Source organism: Chelonoidis abingdonii, chromosome 4 (assembly GCF_003597395.2).
Source record: "Chelonoidis abingdonii isolate Lonesome George chromosome 4, CheloAbing_2.0, whole genome shotgun sequence".
Taxonomy (NCBI): domain Eukaryota; kingdom Metazoa; phylum Chordata; order Testudines; family Testudinidae; genus Chelonoidis; species Chelonoidis abingdonii.
The window spans coordinates 5519202-5542282 of record NC_133772.1 but is presented as its reverse complement, the minus strand read 5'-3'; the positions used below and the strand labels follow the sequence as shown (position 1 = coordinate 5542282).

Genomic DNA, 23081 nt, shown 5'->3' with positions numbered 1-23081 from the left:
GTATTGCTGATTCTTTAAAAAGTGACTAAAGCTGACCTTATCCCTGTTTCAACAGTGTGGACTGCCCATGGATATTAAGAAATGTGTGTGTGGCTCTGAGGTTGGTGGAACTAATCACAAACCGGTGAAGGGATTTGAGAAAGTAGATACGTAAGTTTAAAATCATTGCGTGTAATGTAAAGGGAATGAGACTGTGTGAACTTAAACCCACACAGCTGTCTGGGAATTGTCTACTGGGATGAACTACAGGTGCCAATTTTAAGGGAAATTTCACTGAAAGTTCAAAATTCCAATCCTTTTCCCCACCCCAATGTGACTCCCCAGTCACTATAATCGTGAACTGGTTAGGGTGAAGCACCAAACAGATACAAGGTTTGGAAGAAAAGTCTGACCTCTATGACTATCAAATAAATTGTGGTTTCTTAATACAGCACAGAGGATAAAACAGAGAGAGGCTATGTGCTGGGGAATCCATCCTCACGGAACAATGAGACAGAGAGGGATCTGCCTGCAACCTCAATCTGCATTGCCAGAGCACTGCTCCATTCTTCAATGCTCCTGGGGACTTTTACTGATAGACAGGTGGGAAAACAAATGCCCCTGGCAAAATGTCTGTCTGTAATAACTGATAAGTGTTATACACCACTAACAGGCTCATTTTGTAATGGTAAAGGTGTCTGTACAATGAAAAGGGGAAATGTTTCCTCAGAGCTAAGCTATGGAAATACTTTGCTTTCTAGTCCATTTTGGAGCTAATGAAAGTGAAGCCCCAGAACACAGAAAAGTTCTTTTGTGACCACCTTGAAAAAGACATCCAGTTCCTAGCAGAGTCACTTAGTGGAAACATAGACGATGCAACGATGACAGTCCACCTGTTCCTCAGATACATCCTCGACAGCACAGCAGGTAAAGAAACGCCTCGTTTTAGAGGCTGTTACTTTTTGTTTTTCGTTTTTTGCTGCTGTATTTATGACATTCAGACTAAAATTAGGTTCAGAATGTTTATCATAGAGGGGAATGACCCATCAGGACAGCTCATGTAGGAATGAGGTGGATTCTCCAGCAACTGGAGTCTTGACATGAAGATGTATCTCTATTTCTAAAAGATCTGCTATAGCTCAGACAGAGGTGATGGGCATGGTGTAGAAATCACTGGCGGAGGTTGTTTGGCCAGTGTTATGCAGGAGATCAGACTAGATGATCATAACTTACAACCTACGAGCCCATCAACAAACTGATTTTTAATATTTTCATGTGCTCCTATATCTTATGACTCAAGAATTCAGTTGCCTGGTAACACTGTAATTCATTTCACCATTATGAACAACAATATTTACTGCAACTCCTCTACTTTAGATCTGATCATTATTTTATGTTAAATGATGAAAGCTGATGTGTAATTGTATATTTCTTACAGACACAAACATGACCATTAAATGTATGCATGAAAAAGAAGACAGAGTACAGTGGGAAAGCTGCTTAAAAGCCATAACTCAGTCGTTCTTCCAGGTATGTGAGGACTGGTTTTCTATACATGGTAAATATCACAGATAAACTGGCTGTTTACTTAAGGTAAGACAGAGAGAGCCAGAAAAAGCCCATCTGAGACTTCCATGCCACTGTCTCAAACCAGAAGTCACACAAAATATTTCTAAAATGCCATTTTTTTTTTTATTTTTTTTTTTGCCCAAGAACCCCTTGGTGCTCAGATGCTACAGTGATGGGCACGTTATAAGAACCTGATAGAACCACATAGACTATATTAAGCCTGGCTCACTTTTCCAGTGCAAAAACTTGTCCATTGTGCTCAGCGTACTAGAGAGGAACCCTCTGTGTATCTGAGTGTCTGTGGTGTTAAACTGCCTGCCTCTCTGCATTTCCAAGAGTTCTGTTGGCATTTCATTATATTATCATCACACTAGGGCCTGTTGGCTTCAACAAAGATCAGGGCCTCATTTTCCCAGGCCCTTCACAAACATATACAGAGTCCCTTTGTGCTGGGCATGGGGGACCAGGGGGCCATGGCCCTCCAACTTTTTACCAGCCATAAGGGCGAGTGACAGTGGGGTGAGGGAGGAGAGGAGCAGGGGTCCAGGTCCTTGGGGGGGAAGGAGTTAGGATGGGGCTATGTTTTGGGGGCTGGTGCCCCCCCCCCCCCACCTCTTAGGGAGTTTCCATCATCCCTAGCTGGGTGCTGCACAGACAGACAGTCCCTGCCTCCAAGATCTCACAGTTTAAATAGACAAAGGCAGGATTATTGTCCCTTTTTACAGATGAGAAATGGACACACAAAGTCATGAAATAGCTTCTCTGAGATCACACAGGGAGTCGGTGGCAGAGCCAAGAATTGAACCCAGATCTCTAGTCTGGTGCCTTAACCCTGAGCCAGCCCGGGCTGCCTCTCAGACCAGTTAGAAGAGCCAGGCTGCTTTATAACAAGACTTGATTCCTAACTGACATCTCACATCTCACAGGTGCTGGAGCCGAAACTTGCTTCTGCAAAGCAGCAGATTGTTGAGGAGGGAGCTCACAGTTCAAATGTTCTCCTGAAAGTAGCCTACGGCCAGTCCCCGCCTTTCAGCCACCTGCCGACCTGCGGGCCTATCAACATGCCCTGCATGTGGAGATTTGAACAGAGGATGACAGTCCAACGCCTGACCCATCTGGTGCAGCAAGAAAATGGAGCAAACCAGTTCCCTGTGCTCCTGAATCTACTGTCCAAGGTGCTCTGGGGTGATTTGAAGTAATGTGCACACACAAACAGCACACATGCACACACACACCGAGACAGATGTGAATACATTGTAACCCCTTTTCAGTCCAACAAGCTAGTCAATGTCTGGGGCCTTGTGGATGTTCCAGTTGGAAATAGAAATTGATGGAGTCTGGTATTGTCTTTACTGCAGTTTTGTTTATTTACAAATAATGAACAAAGACTCGTGTCTCTGAACACAGGGGGAATCAACTAGGAGGAAACAGCTTTTGTTGCTCACAGCACCGAGAGCAATCGTTGATTCTGCACCCCAACCTCTTCCCAGGTTTCTGCCAGAGTCATCCACCGGCTTTCAGCTGCTCCCTCCTTCTGGCAGTCTCTCCCTCTTAGTCTGTTCTTGTCTGACCTCTGTTTCTGTGGCTTGTCTACACTTACAATGCTGTGCCACTGTAGCACTTCAATACAGATGCTGACATAATTAAACTGACTTCATTTTCTGGTGTAGCCCGGTGTGATCTCTCTTCCCTTAAACAAACAGCTGCTCAAAACAATACTCAGCCAAAAGCTCCTGCGTAGGTTCACACGTGGCTTTTGTCTTAGGTGGCGCTTTTACTTACAGTTACGTTAAGGTCTTGATTTAAAGACAGGAGATCATTATGCTAGGTCTTCCATCGTGTCTGTATTTAAACATGAATGCTCAGGTTTAACTTATGCCCATAAAGCCAGATTCTGAGATGATGTGTAAGATTTACTCCCTTACTCTCATTTGGACTCTCTCAGGCCAACTCACACTCACTGACCAGTTGCAGGGGAGTCATATGACAATGGCTGATTTCTCCAAACACTGAACAAGGAATTTTATTAGAATAAAGAAAATCATAATTTGCCTGTAGCTCGCCGTCTCTCTCTAATCCTAATGTCCTTTGTCCACAGTAGGAAAAAACCTAGTGTAGACAGGGTTTCACAGGTCTTATGAACAGCGCTTAATTAATGCATTTTAGCTGACTTTGAAAAAACACTATTTTTCCTGCTTTAAACTCTTCCCCCTTTACCAGACTTCCTGCTACACGTGTAAAGAAATAGGACAGCTATTCTCACAAGGGGGTTAATTTACACCATTGTTTATACTACACCTCTTAATCTGGCTCAGAGAAACAAGGCAGGTGGGATCTGCTACTTCCATTCCAGTCAGGCAGCTTCAGTTGATTGCAGCATATGTCTATGGACGATTTGAGTTTGCATTACAATAGGTGTGCTAGCAATAACCAGTATGAAATGCTAGGCGGTTGGCTGGAGGTTGGCAGGTAGCAGGATCTTTGCATCGCTTTCCTAGGGTCCAATAGAGAACTGTAGGGATAAAGTAGATTACTATTAAAAAGTCCAAAGGGGCTTGGAGCCAGATGGACCGGTCCCCAATGGCTGCTTTGCATTGCTCCAGTCATGCAAAACAGCCAGACACCCATATAACCATGAAGTTTGCAGGAACATCAAAACCACGCTACATTCATCCAAATAGCATCTTTTCTCTCCCACTGAACTTAGGCATCATGTTAAAGAGGTGGTTACTTTTCTCTTACAGCACCAGCACATCCGACACATACGGCACCTGCCTGAAATTCTCACTCTGCGGCGCTCTCTGATCCACTATTTCCAAAACGGTGATATCCATGAAGGTGAAGGGCTTTCTGTGAGAAACTTCTTGGAATGGGACAACCTCTCAGGTACACTTCATACTTCTAAGCAGGGCTGGCTCCAGGCCACAGCGTGCCAAGCGCGTGCTTGGGGCGGGATGCCGCAGGGGGCGCTCTGCCGGTTGCCGGGAGGGCGGCAGGCGGCTTCGGTGGACCTGCTGCAGGCGTGCCTGCAGAGGGTCCACTGGTCCCACGGCTCCGGTGGAGCATCCGCAGGCACGCTTGCGAGAGGTCCACCGGAGCCACAGGACCACCCGACCCCTCGCAGGGAAGCCTGCGGGAGCTCCACCGGAGCCGCGGGACTGGCGAGCGGCAGAGCGCCCCCCAGGGCGTGCCGTCATGCTTGGGGCAGCAAAATTGCTAGAGCCGGCCCTGCTTCTAGGGTTATGGTACCAAATCCACCCTTGGAACAGTTGTATTGGAGTCAGTGGGGTCAGATCTCTCCAGCTGGTGTGAATCTTCACTGTGCGCTGGCCCTACGAACCTGTGGATTCCTCAGTGCTGCAGGGATCTTCTTGGGGCTTTAGGGCAGCTTTGCATTGTGGGGACAACCCCTGGCAGCCTCAATGCACCCAATAATCTGTATGTATTTCTTGAGCAGCAGTAAAGAACCCAAGGAACATACATGGCTGAGCTAGGCGTGGTCTCTGTGCAAGGAATAATACTGACATTCCTGGGGCTTGAGCCAAATACTGCAGACATCAAGAGAAATGCTCCCATTTGCTGCAGTGGGCTTTGGATCAGGCCTGTGGACCAAGGAGAACACCCACAGTTCTGCAATTATTTGCAAATTGTAAACATCCGTCCAAGAAGCCAGTGAGAGCAATCAATCAAAATGCCTCAGTGACTGAGGAGCCTAAGAGCATTGGCTTTCCATAAGACTGTGGCCAGGTCCACACTACAGACTTGTGACAGCATGGCCAGGCTGGTCAGGTGTGAGGTGCAATTTTGTGACTGACGGAGCTTGATGGCAAAAACTCCTAGTGCAGAGACAGTTATACCAGCTGCACTGTGCTTTCGCCAAGACTGCTTATTTTGCTCAGGGTGGCAGGAGTAAGCCAAACCAGCAAAAGTGCTTTGTCCGCTGTATGCTGTGTCCACACTAGGAGCGCTTTGCTGGAACAGGATACTGGTATTGCCACACTGGCAAAGTGCTCGAAGTGTAGACCTGGCCGTGATCTTCTCAGGGCTAGATCCACAAACAGGACTAAACTCAGCATTGCAACGCCTGATAGTTACACGCCAGGCTCCCTAAGGGAATCCACAGATTAATATTTACCCAGAGAGAGAATGTCTTTGTACCCTGGTGATCAGATTACTCACCTGGGAGAGCCCGGCTCCAGTGCCTCTGCTCCAGCTAATATTTAAATAGTTTATACAAATTGGAGCAGGTTCAACAGGAGAGATTGAGAGGGTATTAGCTCAGAATACCCAATTTCCCAGTGATTAGGTCACTTACCTGCAATCCTAGGGAACCTGTGTTCTGAACATAAGAATGGCCGTACTGGGTCAGACCAAAGGTCCATCCAGCCCAGTATCCTGTCTATTGACAGTGGCCAATGCCAGGTGCCCCAGAGGGAGTGAACCTAACAGGTAATGATCAAGTGATCTCTCTCCTGCTGTGCATCACCACCCTCTGAGAATGCTTGCTGTGTTGGGCTTCTGCAGATGAGATAGGTGGGGAGATGTCTAGTTCATAGACTCATAGAAATGTAGGGCTGGAAGGGACCTTGAGAGATCAAGTCCAGGATCTAGTAAACCTAGATTATCTCTGACAGGTGTTTGTCCAGCATGTTCCTAAAAAAACCCCAAACCCAGTAATGGAGATTCTACAACCTCCCTTGGAAGGAAGCCTATTCCAGAATTTGATGACCCTTCTTAATATGTTACCTAACTCTCTCTTGCTGCAGATTAAACCCATTATTTCTTGTCCTGTCTCCATGGAGAACGATTGATCACTGTCCTCTTTATAACAGCCCCTAACGTATCTGAAGACTGTTATCAAGTCCCCCCGTCATCTTCTTTTCTCAAGTCTAAACATGCCCAGTTTTTTCAACCTTTCCTCATAGCTCAGGTTCTCTAAACCTTTTATTGTTTCTGTTGCTCTCCTCTGGACTCTCTCCAGTTTGTCCACATCTTCGCTCAAGTGTGATGCCCAGAACTGGACACAGTATCCAGCTGAGGGCTCTGCAGTGCCAAGTGGAGTGGTTACCGCCGATGAATCCTGCTGGGGCTTAGGAGGTGTCAGGATTTAGGGGGCTGTGTGCATGCCACCTAGCAGACATTTAGGCATCTAGGGGACTTTACCAGTGGGAATTTAAGCAACTGCAGAGTTAAGTGGCAGCTGAGTGGTGATTTTAAATATCTAAAGTTTGGCTTCAGGTGCACAAAATGGCAATTAGGTGTCTAAATCCCTTTGTGGATCTAGACTTCAGTGCCTAAATCTCTCAAAAATCTATCTCAGGCTCCCGAAAAACATAGGCACTTCTCAAAATTTTACCTCATACCTGTTGGTAAAGCTTCTTTAAAGTTGCAAGCTATGTTAACATTTCAATTCGTCTTTTTACTATTAGAAGTAGTTTTGCAAGAGGGAAACTGTTTTTTTCCGCTGGAAAACGTATGTTGATAAATGCCGTGTTTTCTTCCGACTTCAGGTGATCGGCGTTTGATTTTTGAAAGAGCCATACAGACTGTTCAGAAAGTGTGGAGCATTGTAAGATCAAGCCCCAGAAGCCCAGGTATTTTGACTTTCATGGTGTTTTACTTTCCTGTCTAGATATTTTTCTATCATGTAACAAACAAACAATTCAGCTGTGAAGCTGAGTATGAGTCTACTCCAGAGTAATTACCAAGTATTCCCTGACACACAACTGGTCCCAGATTACCCCCTATCGTGCAAAGACATGAACATCCTTAACATACTCTGAGTGGTTCTGCCGACTTCACTGGGGTTACTTGAAATGTCTAAAGCTCAGCATGGATGTAAATCTTTGCAGGGTTGGTGAGGAAGGGAGCTGAGTACCGAAAGGGCAGTGATAATCAGGTTGTCCAGTTGTGTAAGCTAACTGAGCATTTTGGCATATAGAAATCGCTAGCTAGAAGCGGGGGTGACTTTTAGAAAAAAATTAACTGTTGCAAGTTTTTCACAACTTCTTTTCTCATAAAACACTTGCTGTTTTTTTCCAGCCTGTTGGTTGAATTTTGTTTGTTTGTTTGTTCAGATTCAGTTTGAAATTTTGACAAAAAGATGGCATGAAAAATGTGGAGAATTATTTTGTGAAAACCGTTTCTTTCCCCACCTGCCACTTGATACCCTGGTTCCTGTGATTCCATGCACACGGCGTGAAAGATTCTCTGCTTTGTTACAGAAATCAGTATCCCTGAGGAACTGTGGAGCAAGGAGATCAGCGCTGACACTGATATCCTGGACCTCCTGCCAACCACTCCATCCATAACTTCCATTGTTACAAAATTCTTAATATGGCTCCAGAACAGCTGTATTGACACAGCTGTTAAACTCACTAAGGAAAAGCAAAGGTATCTTTCAAGCCTCACCCCTAGGGGTGAACCACTTTGACTAAGTAACTTTAGTTACCCATAAATCAACAATTCACCTTAAAACACAGATCCTGAGGCTCATCTCACTTCAGGTGGCATAAAACAGGCATAGCTCCACTGATGTCAATGATGTTACTCCTGATGTACACAGGGGTGAAAGTAACTCACAGGACTTACCGGTATGGCCGGAATCCTGGGGGTGTGTGACTTCATCTGGAAGAGGCATGGCCTGATCTGGAAGAGGTGGGGCCTCAAGATTTAAAGGCCCTGGGGCATCAGCTGTGGCTGGGAGTCCCAGGGCCTTTAAATCACCCAGGAGGCTCCCAGCTGCAGAGGTGGCTGGTAGCCCTCGCAGCGAACTAAAGGGCCCAGGGCTCCAGCTGCTGTGGAGCTCTGGGCCCTTTAAGTGCTGGCCCCAGCCTGGCTGCCAAAGCTGCAGGCGGGATTTAAAGGGCTCCTTCAGGCTTCCCGCCGCAGTGGGAAGCTCAGAGGAGCGCTTTAAATGCCAGCCCCAGCCCGGCCGCTGGAGCTGTGGGCTGGGATTTAAAGGGCTCGGGGCTCCCTGCAGAGGCCTTTAAATCCCTGCCGCAGAAGCCGATGCAGTCCGGCATGGCGTACTGGCTCTGTACTGGCTTACTTTCACCTCTGGATGTACAGCCATCTATCTGAGGAGGGCCAGGTCAGACTTCTCCAAGAAGAAAACATAACTCTTATGACCTTGTGCAATGAGGCAGTTAGAGTGAAGCTATATCAAGGTCTTCTCAGGTGGCATGTAAAGTTGATTAGGTCTTATTTTAGTGTCCCAGACAGAGGTCTGGAACTAAGGGTGCAGGGGGTCCTGCAGCACCCCTGGCTTAAAGTCGTTTCCATCCTATACGGGGTTTACAGTTTTGTTCAATAGCTTTCAGCACCCAGCACTCTGGTCCCAGACTTACCTTAGGGTAGCTGAGATCAGAATCTGACCCTGACCCAACAACAATCAACTCCATACTGACCCCAGGGTAACTTTCCATGTTACCGTAAGGAAGGACCGAGGAGCACAGCAAGATGCTTATGGTCCCAACAGGGAACTGCCTTTTTATAGACATTCAGCAGCATATAACCCGGAGTGTGGTCACAGCTGTACCAGTATGAAGATGTTGACAGCAGTGTAATTTTCCCATATATTTAGGGTAATAAATTATAGTGGTGTAAGCATCTTTAAACTGGTGCAAATGCACCTGGCTAGGGGTTGAACCAATTAATCTATTTAGCTAAAAAAATTACACATAACCCCCAAAATAGCTAAATTGGTACAAAATCTGCTGATATACCAGGTTAGCTCAACCCATACAAGCCAGCTATAAACTGATATAGGTCCATCCACACAGGGGTTTGCACCAGTGCAACTACACTGATTTTTTTAAACCAACTTCAGATCAACTGGTGCACTTGGTCTTAGCCAAAAGGCCAAGAAGCGCTTGATTTCAGTTCACGTGGTACAACCACAAGAGCAAAACTCCCATTGGCTTTAATGGGGCAGGTTGAAACTCTTAGGGCCAGATTTACAAAGGTGTTTTGCACCTGAAGATGCAAAGAGACACCTTGTGGGATTTTTCCAAAGTGCCAAGGCAGCTTAGGCTCCAAACTCCTGTTTTCAGTAGATGCAACGGGAGGTACTATAGGCTAGTAGACACAAAGGCCTGGGTTCTAATCCTGGCTGTGCTGAGTGATGTTAGCCAAGTCAATTGCCTTTCACTATGTCTCAGTCTTCCTAACTGTAAAATGGGGATAATGGTACTTAGCTCTAAGAGCTGGAGGTTATTACTACTTATTATCTGTAGGTGCCCAAAGACCTTTGTAAAGTTGACCTTTGGTCCTTTAGCTCACACAGCGAAGGCCTTCAGTGCTGGAGACTGCAGAGTCTTTCTTTGCTTTCCCCTTGTTGTCTCCTCTCTCTGGATGGCTGTGCTGCCAACTGTCCCTGTTTTACTGCCAGTATCAGCTTCCCTGTCAGTCTCTGGCCTTCGTGGCTGTGGGGGAAAGCCTGGAAATGTGCTCCCCACCTCCAGGAGGTGAATAGAAAGGCATGTGGCAAGACATCAGCCGAGATGCGCATCATTCAGAGCAGCTTTGGCCTCTTCCTCCACTGACTCCCGTGGAGCTATTGTGCTGATGTGACGGAGAGTAGCATTTGGCTCACTGTGAGCAGCTCTGCCACGCATGAAAAACATGAGTCCGCCCCCCAGAAATCACAAGGTTGCCTCAAAAGACACAAGTATCAGGGGGTAGCCATGTTAGTCTGTATTCACAAAAACAACAAGGAGTCCAGTGGCACCTTAAAGACTAACAGATGTATTTGGGCGTAAGCTTTTGTGGGTAAAAAACCTCACTTCTTCAGATGCAAGAAGTGAGGTTTTTTACCCACGAAAGCTTATGCCCAAATACATCTGTTAGTCTTTAAGGTGCCACTGGACTCCTTGTTCTTTTTTTCAAAAGACACAAGATTTTTAAAAAATACTATTATGCTAGACGATGGCATCAAATGGGTCTCTGATCTACATTCAATCACTGACTTCCTTAAAGCTGATGAGTGTGTGAAGCATCTTTATTTCAGGTTGAATTGAAGGAGCGATTTACTACCCCTGTGTGTAATGATAGGTGGAAACAATGAAAGCCCCTGCCCAAGGCACTAGACCACATGGCAAGGCCAATCAGAAAGTAAGCCATGTGGGATGAGGGGTTTCCCTGAGGCTGATTTCAAATGTAAAAGGCTAGGGGACTGTTTCTCAAACCATGTCTATGTGTGAGAAGAAAGACAGGAGAAGAAAGTCAGCAGAAAACTAGAGAAGCAGTGGTGAGCATGGCCCAGAGGCAGAGAGCCTCCAGACTTAGAAATGGTGAGCCAGGGACCCGCCTCCTGCTTGTGTGTTCCTGCTGTGTTCAGGGAACCAGGACTTCATGTGCATTCTGTAATAAAATAGGGTTGCACCAAAGAAATGCCTGACCTGTATCATCCATTCCTCCTCTTAGTGGAAACAGTCCCACAAGGCCCTAAATGCTGGGTAATTTTCTTAGGTCAAAGGACCAACAATAATAAAGGTGGAGGTGCTTTTATTTGCCTCCTAAGGTCAAGATTTCAAGCTTTTCCTTGCAACTACCAGGGTGGGAAATGTCCCTTTTTTAAAAATGGGAGCTGCTTTTCTCCCATGACTCCGGGACTGGAACCACTAATATGAGACTCCCAAGAATTGGCACCTGAGCACAAGGCTGGAGAGATGGGCTAAATGGCCCACCAAGGCTTGTTTCATCTTAGATTTCTTTGGCAGTAAAGAAGATGAGCCCTCACATTGTTCTTCCCTTCTCTCCAGGTCTATTTCAGCGGAAGAGGTGAAGCACACCTCTGTGTTAAGTGTTACTGAGAGCGACTTGATCACCATGGCGCTGTCAAATTTCCAGTATGTGCTAGAGGAAGATGGAACCAAAATCACCCACTATAACTTCCTGACTCTGCAGAGGCAAGTGATTCACCGCTTCATCAGCGGGAAGCCCATTGTGAAAGCCCAGGTGAGTTCAGGATGAAATCATGGAGGTGGCGCTCTGCCGTAGACTTCAGTGCATCCAGGATTTTATTCTCAGTGTTTGCTGCTCTGCGGCCTAGCAGCTGTGTGAGTCATTCACACCTGAGCAAACCACAATCAAATCAGGATGCACAGGTGGAAATGGTGATGCGAGGTGAAAGACCTGATTCACTGTGGCCTTTTCCAGATTTACACCTGTTTAGCACCATTGGTTACAGTGGGGTTACAGTGGTGTAAATTGGGGGTAATGCATTGGCAAATGAGCTCAACTGTGTTCAGACAGGTTAAAATGTTCAAACATGCCTAAGTGACTTAGGAGCCTAGGACCCATTTCCACAAGGGACTTAGGAGCAGAGCTGGTTGGGAATTTGTTGACACAGTTTTGTTGTTGTTGGAAAATGCCAATTCATCAGGACCAAACCTTCCCCTGGGAACATGCTGATTTTGACAAATTGTTCATTTAACTAGAAAGGAAAATTAGAGAAATGTTTTGGAAAAATAAAAAACCCTCGTTTTCTCATTTGATTTCTGGTTTGAAACAATGGTGTGTTTTGAAATTATAGTTATTTATTAGTTTAAATTTTAAAAATAAAAGTAAAAGAGGTCAAAATGAAAATTAAACATTTTTGAAATTATCAAAACAATACATTTCTATTGACCCAAACCAAAACATTTTTCTATTTGTGAAAATGTTAAAAATTTTGAGTTCCCATCTCAATTTGGAAGAGAGAAGGTTTTGAACTCCCAGATTCTCAGAGGATAGCAAAACTATCTCCCACGTCTGCTTAGGAGTCTAAATCCCATTGACTTGCAGTGAGACTTGTGCTCCTAGGGGCCAGATTTTTTAAATGATTTCTCAGAGGGGTAGCTGTGTGAATCTGTATCCACAAAAACAATGAGAAGTCCAGTGGCACTTAAAGACTAATGGATTTATTTGGGCATAAGCTTTTGTGGCTAGAAAAATCTTGCATCTGAAGAAGTGGGTTTTTTACCCATGAAAGCTTATGCCCAAATAAATCTGTTAGTCCTTGAGGTACCACTGGACTCCTCGTTTTTTGAAATTATTTAGGCATCTAGGGGCCTATTGGAATTTTCAAAAGCACCTGAGCAGGTTAGATGCCTAAGTCCCACTGCAAAACAATGGGATATGGGCACCCAAGTGGTTAAATCATCTTTGAAAATGGTACTTACATTCCTATGTCACTTAGGCAGCTCTGAACACTTTAGCCTGAACTCCCATTGATTTCAATAGATGATTTTTTAAAATCACACTAGGCATCTTTAAAAATCCAGCCTTAAGAGCCTAAGATACTTTTCAAAATGGGCTGTAGGCTTCTAAATCGCTTAGATGCTTTTGAAAATGATGCTTTAACCCTTGGAGTGTGCTTCAGGATTTTTTTCTGTATTGAACATGTTGTGCTTTATAAAGCGTTTTCCTTTTCAGACAATTCCGTCCATTGCGCTGAACAATGTGAAGACTCTGCACTCCACGAAAGCAAACGTTAGAGAACAATTGCGCCAGGTGAGATCAAAAACAACCCTGGGTTTTCCCCCAGCTCCAGACTCAGATAATCCTCTCTCTTTCCCCCACTGTAAACAGCTTTCATAGCCACTATACAGTCAGAAGGTTGGGTAAATATCCAAAACCCACAGTATGTCCATTTGCCCATTAAGGGCACCATTCTCTAAACTCCTCACTCATTTATGGGCACCTTCAGGATTTGGATGTTCAGCTTGAGACATCGGCGCAGCACAAAGCGGCCTTAGAGTAGGCCAGGATCGGGCCCATGATGAGCCAAGTGAAGCATTCAGCTCTAACTTTAGCCACTAAAAAGCACATTTTTTGTACAATTCCTTCGCCACTTGGAGTCAGGGGCCTCGTTCTCTTCCCTTGTTGTGAACCTGGCGAACAGTTTTACTCCATTGGCTGCCCTGATTTTATTTCTGAATGACACTGATGTAATGCTCTCATTGTTGGTTCAAACACATTTTGAAAGAATTCCTATAATACAATAGTTATTTAGAGACAAGCGACTTGGGGGGGGGGGTGCTTGTTCTCCCTGTCTCATGACACAGGAACAAGAGGATTTTCAATTAAATTAAAAGGTGGCAAATTCAAAACTGACCAAACGACATACTTTTCCCCACAATACGTGGCTATCCTGTGGAACTCACTGCCACAAGAAGTCACTGAGGCCAAGAAGTTAGCAAGATTCCAGACAGGATTGGACATTTCTGTAGATCACAAAAATATCCACAGTTATAACTAGTGATGACAAAAATTTTGTAAACCTCCCACTCTAGAGTTTGAGGCTGTCTCTTACTATCAGAGTCCAGATGGGGTCTAGCATGGGGGCAGATTATCACCCATCTGGTACAGGGGAAGAGGGGTTCTTATACCTTCCTCTGTGCCATCTGGTATTGGGTGTTGTCAGACAGGGGACTGTACTAGACGGGCCTGGCGTTGATCCCTGTCATGGCATAACTCCCCACTCTGTACCTTAGAGTCCAAAAAAATGGGGTACCAACATGAATTCCTCTAAGCTTAATTACCAGCTTAGATCTGATAGCTGCCACCACCCAAAAGTATAGTGTTTTGGGGCACTCTGGTCTCCCCAAAAACCTTCCCTGGGGACCCCAAGACCCAAATTCCTTGAGTCTCACAACAAAGGGGAATAAACCATTTCCCTTCCCCCTCCTTTCTTCCTCCCAGATCTTTCCCGCCCTGGGTACACTAGGAGATCACCGTGGAGAAGGGAAAAAGAACAGGAGAGGGGGGAGGAACATTCCTCTCTTGTGTGTGATTCATAGGAGTTTGAAGATTCAAACTCCTTGAATCTAAAACACAGAGGGAATGCACCTTCCCCCCTTTTCTTTTTCCCTTCTCCCACCAAATTCCCTGGTGGGTACAGACTCCGTTTCTTAGAGCCTTACCAAGGGGGAAAAAAATCAATCAGGTCTTTAAAAAAGAAGGCTTTTAATAAAAGAAAGAAAAAATAAGAATTCTCTGTAAATTCAAGATGGAATATTACAGGGTTTTTCAGCTTATAGACACTAGAGAGAGAACCTCCCACCCAGCACAAATACAAATTAAAATACTTCCAGCAAACTACACATTGCAAATAAAGAAAACAATCAAAGACTAAAACCGCCTTTATCCTGATACTTACTAAAATTAAAACAGAAGAGATTTTTTCAGAAAGATTGGAGGAATCTGCTTGCATGTCTGGTCCCTCTCAGAACCCAGAGAGAACACGGACAAAGAACAAAGAACACACAAAAGCTTCCCTCCACCCAGATTTGAAAGTATCTTGTCTCCTGATTGGTCCTCTGGTCAGGTGTTCCAGGTTCACTGTTTGTTAACCCCTTACAGGTAAAAGAAATATTAACCCTTAACTCTCTGTTTATGACAATTCCGTCTGGCAATACTCATGTTCCCTTCTGGTAAAGTCCCATAGAATTTAGTACTGATGAAACCAAAGGTCTCTGTAATATGATTCCGTAGAAACTGATCTCTAAACCTTTCCAGTTTCACAGAGAATGATACCCTTTCTATAGTTTTTGTCACCTTCCCCGAGAATGCCAAGCAGGAATCGAATACTCACTTGAATTATATAGCAAAATCATCAAACGTATAGGACTTACATTCTATAGGAGTTTTGCTTAGAGTGTCACCTAACTTTACAATCTTAACTATCAGAATGAGAGAAAATACTTAGAGTATTTGTGTATTATTAACATGGCATTATTAGCACAGCTTAAGGATGAGGTGACTTGATCACAGTCTTTAAGTACCAACATAGGGAACAAATATTTGATAATAAAGAGCTTTTCAATCTAGTAGACAAAGGTATACTGTGATCTTGTGGCTGGAAGTTGGAGTTAGACAGGAAATAAAATAACATTTTTAACAGTGAGAGTAATTAGCCATTGGAATAATTTACTGAGGGCTGTGGTGGATTCTCCCTCACTAGCAATTTTTAAATCAAAATTGGATGTTTTTCTAAAAGTCCTGTTGTACATCAAACAGGAATTCTTTTGGGGAAATTCTGTGGCTTGTGTTACACAGGAGGTCAGACTCACTAGACCATCACAGCAGTCACTTCTGGCCTTAGAATCTATGAATCTAATATTCATTTGTCTTATATACGGCATCTCTAACAAAATTCCTCGTATCTTCTTCACACATTGTATACAATCCCTTGGATCATATAACGCCAGTGTGGAAACACTTAAGACTGAGTTTTTCTAAGTTGCCTAGCAGATTTGGATGCCATTGATTGTAATGGGAACTGGATGTGGCAATCCTACAGACAGCCTTTTGTCTCCTGTTGCTATCCATAGGAACCACTGAGCGTGAGTCTGATGAAACGCATCATGGAAGAGGCTGGTTCAGTGAGCGACATTTCCAGAGCACTCTCCACCCTGAAAGTGGCTGTGGAGTTCCTGGCCGTGACTGGAGGGAACCCAGAGCAGCTCCTGACTGAGTATGTCAGAAATGAGCTGAAGATGGATGCTAATGCAAAGCAGTTCAGAGACTTACCAGTAAGAGATTAACTTTGGTTTGAATTCACGGCAATGACAATGAAGATCTCTAATAAGTATTTTTTGTTTTCATGCTTTCTACTATACATTCTGAATATATAAACATAGAGTACAGTTTCTTTCAAAAACTATTGTTTGAGCGAAAAATTGTAGTTTTGACTAAATGAATATTTTGCTTTCCATGGAAAATTTCAACGTTCCTTAAAAAAAATGAAAACTTTTAGGTTTAACCCAAAAATGGAAACAAAAACATCAATTTTCAGGTTGAAATTTTCCACAAAACCTTTCATTGAAATCTTCTGTGGAAGAAAACCCATTCTCTGACCACCCTACTGTATAGATTCTAGTGTAGAGTAGATTTTTCTGTCAGAAAATGCCAACTTGATTAAACTGACACATTCTGCAGGAATTCAGCTCACCTGCCTCCTACCTCTGCAAGTTTTTCAGTTCCTCCCTAGCCCCAGATCATTTAAACACTTCTGAAAAGATTACCCTGCTTTCATTTGGAGATATGCATTGTCTCTTTATTATGTCCCAGCACATGGTGACTGGTGCCTTTTGACACTACTGCAATACAAATAAATAATACTAATGAATAATCCATATGGGTGCAGTCTCTGAAAATGCCTGCAGGTACCAGCAGGATCCCAACTTTTCAAACCAGAGCTTGACCGTTCTACTCAATGACCTATTCATTGAACTGAACTAGCTGAATAAATTGAAACAAAGAAAATATTCTCTCGGTGCCTACAAAAGGATGTCAAAAGCTGCTTTCGCTCTTCAGCAAACTGTGGTTCCAGGTGCTTAGCCAGTGATTCCTACCAGCTCAGTGGTTTGACATTCTTTAAAACTTTGGCAGTAGCAAAGCAACTGTGAAATACATATAGAATGTGCTCACTTCCGTGATGAGGATTTAAATGTCAATGTTAAGGCTTTCTGGGTAAATCTCTGTCTGTGTTTCATCCCAGGTTGTCCCACAAACCCAGCTGAAGCACATCCTGTCTCTGTGGCAGATCCTGTCAGCAAAGAGATCAGCGCTACTTGTACAAATGAACCAGGTAATGGAGGAACCCACCCCAGTGAGTGCCTGGGATGGGGCTGTGACTAGACTGAAAACTTGTAATCAGAAAATTGGGTTTTTGACAAACTGAAGCTTTTCACAGAAAATTTTGACTTTGCTGAAAAAAGTAAAGCAAAAAACTTTCCAGCTGAAAACCAATTCCTCTTTTGGACATGTTGCTGAAAGCCAGCTGCACTGTGAAATGGGTGATTTTCAATAGTGTGTAACTCAACCAGATCTGAACAGAGTTCCATGAACACAGCAAAAGGCACTTGCCTGGCCCTAGGGCCATCTCACTATCAAATGTCATGCTGCAAGGCACAGACACAATTATTTTAGTTACTGTTTTGTTTTCTGATTAAAAGTCAAACTTTTGTGCAGGCAAAAATCCCAACATTTCCCCACCAGCTCTAGTTATGACCAGTGTTCTCTGCTCACCTGCTGTGTAATCCTTCCTCTGCTGCTGTCAGGCTCCATCACTTGGAGTTTATAAATCTAGATGGGTCGTTCTTTTCTCAATGCTCCACTCTATCTCAACCAGGAGTTATTGTGCCAGAGGCAGAAATCTCTGGGGGAGATTCTCTGGCCCGGATTAGGCAGGAGGCTGGGCTGGATGGGACCTGATGGCCTTAATACTGTTCATAAAATGCTTAGACAATTGCTTGCCCACATCTTGGTTTGTTATGAAATATATTCAAGAGATCAGTCAGGTTTATTGCTAAAAGTCAGTAAGGATATAGAGAGATGCCTGTTGGTCTTTCCTTGACCTGAAGAGGAGCTCTGTGTATCTCGAAAGTGTCTCTCTCTGACCAACAGACATTGGTCTAGTGAGAATACCTCACCCACTCATCTCTCTAATATCCTGGAACCAACATGGCTACAACACCACCAACACCAACGATAATAGCATAGTACTGAAGAAAGGCTTTGTAATGTAGCAGTTTCCGTGAAGCTGTCTTGTGCTGCTGTTGTGAAATCCACTTTACACAGAAGTTGTGCTGCCGGTTACATATTTCAGCAAGCAGTATTTATAGGATGGTTTATAAGTTTCAAAATGCTTTATATGTCATAAAATCCAGCCCATCAGCTTGTGTCAGTTCCTTAACTTGTTCTGTATCTTCCCTTACTTTGTTTTGGATACTACTGGTCCAGCTTGTACTGGGCACAACATTAATGTATTTTGCCTCTAGCAAGTTTCTTATTTTCTAATTCCAAAGCTGACTTCAGCTTTGCAAAGTGTTATGGGATACTTAGCACGAGTGAACAGGATTATAAAAAGACACAGACCAATTCAGATCAGGTAACTGCTAGAAATGTATCTACAATCTAATGTTCTATTGATACTGTGTGTTTAATGCATTTGTGGTATCACTATTCATAATATGAGATGGATGGATGGATCATAGATTGATAGACATTAGCCCAGCATATATTGGTCAATAAAAGCTTTGAATGTTTTGCTGGCTACAGGGACCGCAGCACTGGCCTGAGGTCACCTGCAGAGCCACCTGCTCCATCCCACCCTGGGAGCACCCCCTATGCATAGGACAGAAGCAAGTGTCACTGGGCTACACCTGCTCTGAGTCGAATGAGGACACTAGGCGCATCCTCAGCTGCTCTGTTCATGGGGCATCCAGCCACTTCTGCAGCACCTCTGCAGTTGCCACCACTGACACTGTGCTTCTCATTTCAGAATCCCTTCTTCCTGATAGACAAGGGCTACCATGACGAGCTGGCTGACCAGGAGAGGGAGGAGCTGACAACTGCATTGTCCACTGTCAATATTGAGTTCTTTATCATTGAGCTGCACGAAATGATCACAGTGGCATTGGAAAGCTACAAAAACAGTTGGGGGTAATGACATATTTCTCTTTGTGAATATTCGAAGGGCTCTGTACAAACATTTAGATCCAGATGAATTTTTTTTTTTTTACTTTTAATTTGGAACAGGCACAAACCACTTTAGAAATTATTCCCTGTTGATTTAAGAGCCTTTGTGGATATGTTTGTTTGGTTGTTTTTTTTTAAATGCAGATTAAAAGATCAAGGCAAATGTAGGGGAAGAAACCCAGCATCTTAAAATGGCCTGTATATTACTTGTATGCTGTAATAAAAGGGAAAGGTCAAATCATATCACATATAAAAGGTCATTTTCCATAGATCTCCCAGTCTTCTAGAATTAGATAACCTGCAGCTGCTAATAATCTAGGCTAGAGATTCTCAGACTTTCCATACTGCAGAACTAGAGGAGCTTAAAGAAGGGCAATGAGAATGATCAGGTGTGTGGAGAAGCTCCTGTGAAGAGAGACTGAACAGACTGAAATTGTTACCTAGGAAAAGAGGAGATTTAATAATGGTCTATAAAATACTGACTGATCTAGAGAAGGAAGATCAGGAGGCATCTGTTCTTCCAGTCCCATAACACAAGAACAAAGGGATGTTCAATCGAATTGAAAGATGGGAAATTCAAAACTGGTCAGAGGGAATAGTTTTGTACATGGCTTGTGATTAGCTTGTGGAACTCACTGCCACATGAAGTCATTGAGGCTGAGAATTTAGTGAGACTTAAGAATGGATTAGGCATGTCTATGGATCATTAGAACATCCATTGTTATTGATAAAAATTCCAGCAGGGATATTAACTCTCATTCTTTAGGTAAGAGCTGGAGTTTTGGTATCTTCTATTTCTTATGACCCTTTAATGCCTCATTTTCTTCCCCAGAGTTATGTCCAGTACTGGATAATTTCACCCACTGCTGTTTAAGAGCACACCGTTTTGCTTAAAAATTGATGGGAGGAAATGTTACCTCTTGTTTGACAACTCTTGAATCTTCCCCAGTTGAGGCTTTAGAAACTTTGCACACAGGGCTTTTTCAAATGAAAAACTGAGTTTTGGACTAAATGTAAATTTTCTCAGGAAGTATCTGCCTTCCTCAAAAAAATTTGGTTCAGAAAATCAAAAATTTTGAGATTTGTTCATTTATTTGAGCCATCAACATTTCACTTTTCAGCAGTGTTAAGCTGAAAATGTTTACTTTTAGTTGCTGAAAACCAAACCATTTTCAGGGTTTTGGGGGCTTTTTTGGGGGGGGCGGGTGTTCATTTTTTGACAAAGTCAAAACTTGCTGCAGAAAAATACCCCATGTTATACCTGCTGAAGTGACCAACAGTGTGAAAAGGGAACTCAAGAAATCGGGTGCACCTGTCAGAATTAGCACTTAGTCTTTCTGAACCAGTGTCCTGTACATTTACAAATTTGTTTTCTTTTATGAACAGGATAGTGGACACCTTTCAAGAATATTTAGAAAAAGAGAAAAAAGAAGAAAATTACATTGTGAATCTGACCAGCACAGTGAGCCAAGACCTTCAGCTGAAGAACGTCATTTCAGTGTGGAAAACTGCTGTGCTAATCAACAAAACATACGCTCGCTCCTACGTCCAAGAGTGAATGGGTCCTTGAATTGTTTCCAGTGGAAACAATTACTGCACCCACCTGTAATTCACAGCGATTTAGGAAGTAGAGTTTCTTTGGGAAGTGAGTCTCATCAAATCACCAGGCCAATGCATCACTTGAATCAAAATAAGCCTTCAATCAGATTGAAGCGGTGCCTAGGCCAGGGCATTTGAGTTGAGATGTTATGGGCATGACCAGCTATGTGAGTGTTGCTATGCATGTTGCTTTCTGCAAGCGGGTGAATGTAACCCACTGGGAACTACAAATTGTGGGCATTATTCTTGTGCCACTATGGCCTTGTCAACATGTGGTGCTTTAACGCTACCAGTCTAGAGAAGGGGAGTAAGCAATACCTCTGTAAGTGCACTGACCTGTAAGGGGAAGCATTGGAGCCCAGGGGCTAGAGCAGGGGGGTGGGACTCAGGAGACCTGTGTTCTGTTCAGTAAAATGGGGGAAATGATACTGATCTGTTACATAAAGTGCTATGGCATCTGCAGGTGAAAAGCGCCAGGTTCTAGCATACGGGTGTAACTGTCCCTAACCTAGGGCTGGCCTGGGTATAGCTAGTTTGGTAAAATGATCACACTCCTTACTGACATGGTTACACCAGCACAACTTCCGAGTGTTGGCCGGACCTTGCACTGAGCAGTAACCACTGGAGTCGGCGGGGCTGGTTCTCAGCCTGGCCACTCCTGCAGTCATTTGTGCCTGAGCAAAGCGTGTGTAAAATGCCACCAAATCAGAAAGGGCCTTTGCAGCCACGTTGCCTTCTCTTGGCACAAGAACAACACAAAGTGCAAAGTGGAGGAGACGACCCCATGGATGACAGAGCATTAGGCCCCTAATTTTTAAAGTCTTGATGAATCATCTCAGCCAGGGATTCTCAGACTTGGTCCGAATCACCCTCCATTGTATTCTAGCTCTTCTGCTTTAGCAGATGGAATCATCCCCAGTTCTTTTGGGCAGTGTCATGGCATGCACCGTATTACAGAATCTGTGATCTCACTGGTCCCTTCTGGCCTTACAGTCTGTGGGTCTCTGCTCAGTGCTTTGCAGCTAAAGAAAAATGAGGTGTTAGGAAAAATATTTGTATCTATAGTTTTCTGCCTGGCTTTCAATGCAGACATTTCCCTGTGCTTCTCAATAAACTATAGAACAAGGAAGTGTCACATTCTTCTAGTTATTACCAGGTTTGAAGACCTGGTGAAAGTGAGAATGCGCAAGCGAACCCTATCTGTGTCTATGCATTCTTATATGTGTGTGCATTTGGGAGAAAATTATCTTTTCATTCTAGTGAAATGAATTGGAATAGGAATTCTCTTAATAGTGATCGCCCATTCTGTTAATATTTTCAAAAGATATTTAAAATTTTTCCCCCATCTTGAATCAGGACAAGAAGACAAAATCCCCAAAATATTCGCACACTAAAAAACCTTGTTTTCCCATTTTGGGTCAATTGAAACATTTCCGTTTGATAACTTTGAAATATTTCATTTTCTCTCGTTTTAACCTTCTGCTTTTAATCTAACCAGCTTCAATTCTGAAACAAAAAGTTACTTTGCACTAGAAAACAATTTTTTCACTTAGAAAATCTCCAGACAAAATGTCTTGACAATTTTGAAACATTTTTCTCAACATTTTTTTTTTTTGTTTTTAGTAGGAAATTCCCATTATTGGTTCAATGACTCTGCATTTTTCAATGAAAAAATAAGTAAGATTTCTCAGTTCCCCTTTTTAAATCTTCTCTATATAACCCCCCCTTACACAGTATGGCCATCTGTCTCCTTCCTGCCAGTGGTTGAACCAGCTAGGTCAATGAGCCTGCTACTGCGTTTGGCTAACAGAGGCCTTTTAGCTCACATAGGAAAGGCTCCTGCTTTTAGCTCTCTATATAATCACAGGTTCAATCCAGTGCCACTAGGGCACATTACACCACACAAAGAAACTGGACCAGTTTAATTTAAATGTTTAAGGCTGAGCTCTTCCATTGATATAAATTCGTTTTATATCAGTTCATCTTAAACCAGTTGGGAAAAACGTTTAAGCTGAACAAAAACAAGGCCAGTTTCCATCAGTGTGATATAATGTGAGATGTCCAGACATTTTTACAGTAAATTAACTAAATTGATTTTAAAAGTGATTTCAGGCCAAGTTTGCTTTCAAACGTCCACTGGCTTCATTATACTGTTTAGTTAAACTAGTTGAAAATCCTGTGTGAGTACTCTCCATTTCAGTGTAAGAGTGGCTTATTTCTGTTTAGTTTGACCCAACTCCTAGTCAACTTAACCAGAATGTCAGCCTTGACCTGGAATAAAAATGTCCACACAAGAATTGAAACCAATTTAACAGAAGCAGTTTAAAAATCACATTACTGCAAGTTTCTCATGCAGGCAGGCCCAAAACTAAATGAGCTTAAGTTGGATTTAAGCAAAATCAATGTTAATCCCTTTTAAACCAAAGTCAGGGGCCTGGTCTACACTACAGAGTTAGGTTGATGTA

The 23081-nt window shown here is 43.4% G+C and overlaps 1 protein-coding gene across 1 annotated transcript in view; it reads left to right on the top strand.

Annotated features, from left to right (window-relative positions):
- The window catches only part of LOC116825110 (E3 ubiquitin-protein ligase rnf213-alpha-like), a 142277-nt gene extending 120532 nt beyond the window's left edge, over positions 1–21745 (top strand). Inside the window, exons 51-65 of the mRNA XM_075065869.1 lie at positions 56–150; positions 432–582; positions 741–906; positions 1418–1509; positions 2475–2723; positions 4293–4434; positions 7059–7142; positions 7773–7941; positions 11313–11508; positions 12967–13044; positions 15867–16067; positions 17036–17125; positions 18821–18981; positions 20404–21079; positions 21193–21745. Of these exons, the coding sequence (XP_074921970.1) occupies positions 56–150; positions 432–582; positions 741–906; positions 1418–1509; positions 2475–2723; positions 4293–4434; positions 7059–7142; positions 7773–7941; positions 11313–11508; positions 12967–13044; positions 15867–16067; positions 17036–17125; positions 18821–18981; positions 20404–20575 (2046 nt within the window). The 3' untranslated portion in view covers positions 20576–21079; positions 21193–21745. The remainder of the gene's footprint in view (positions 1–55; positions 151–431; positions 583–740; positions 907–1417; positions 1510–2474; positions 2724–4292; positions 4435–7058; positions 7143–7772; positions 7942–11312; positions 11509–12966; positions 13045–15866; positions 16068–17035; positions 17126–18820; positions 18982–20403; positions 21080–21192) is intronic.
- Positions 21746–23081: the final 1336 nt, after the last annotated feature.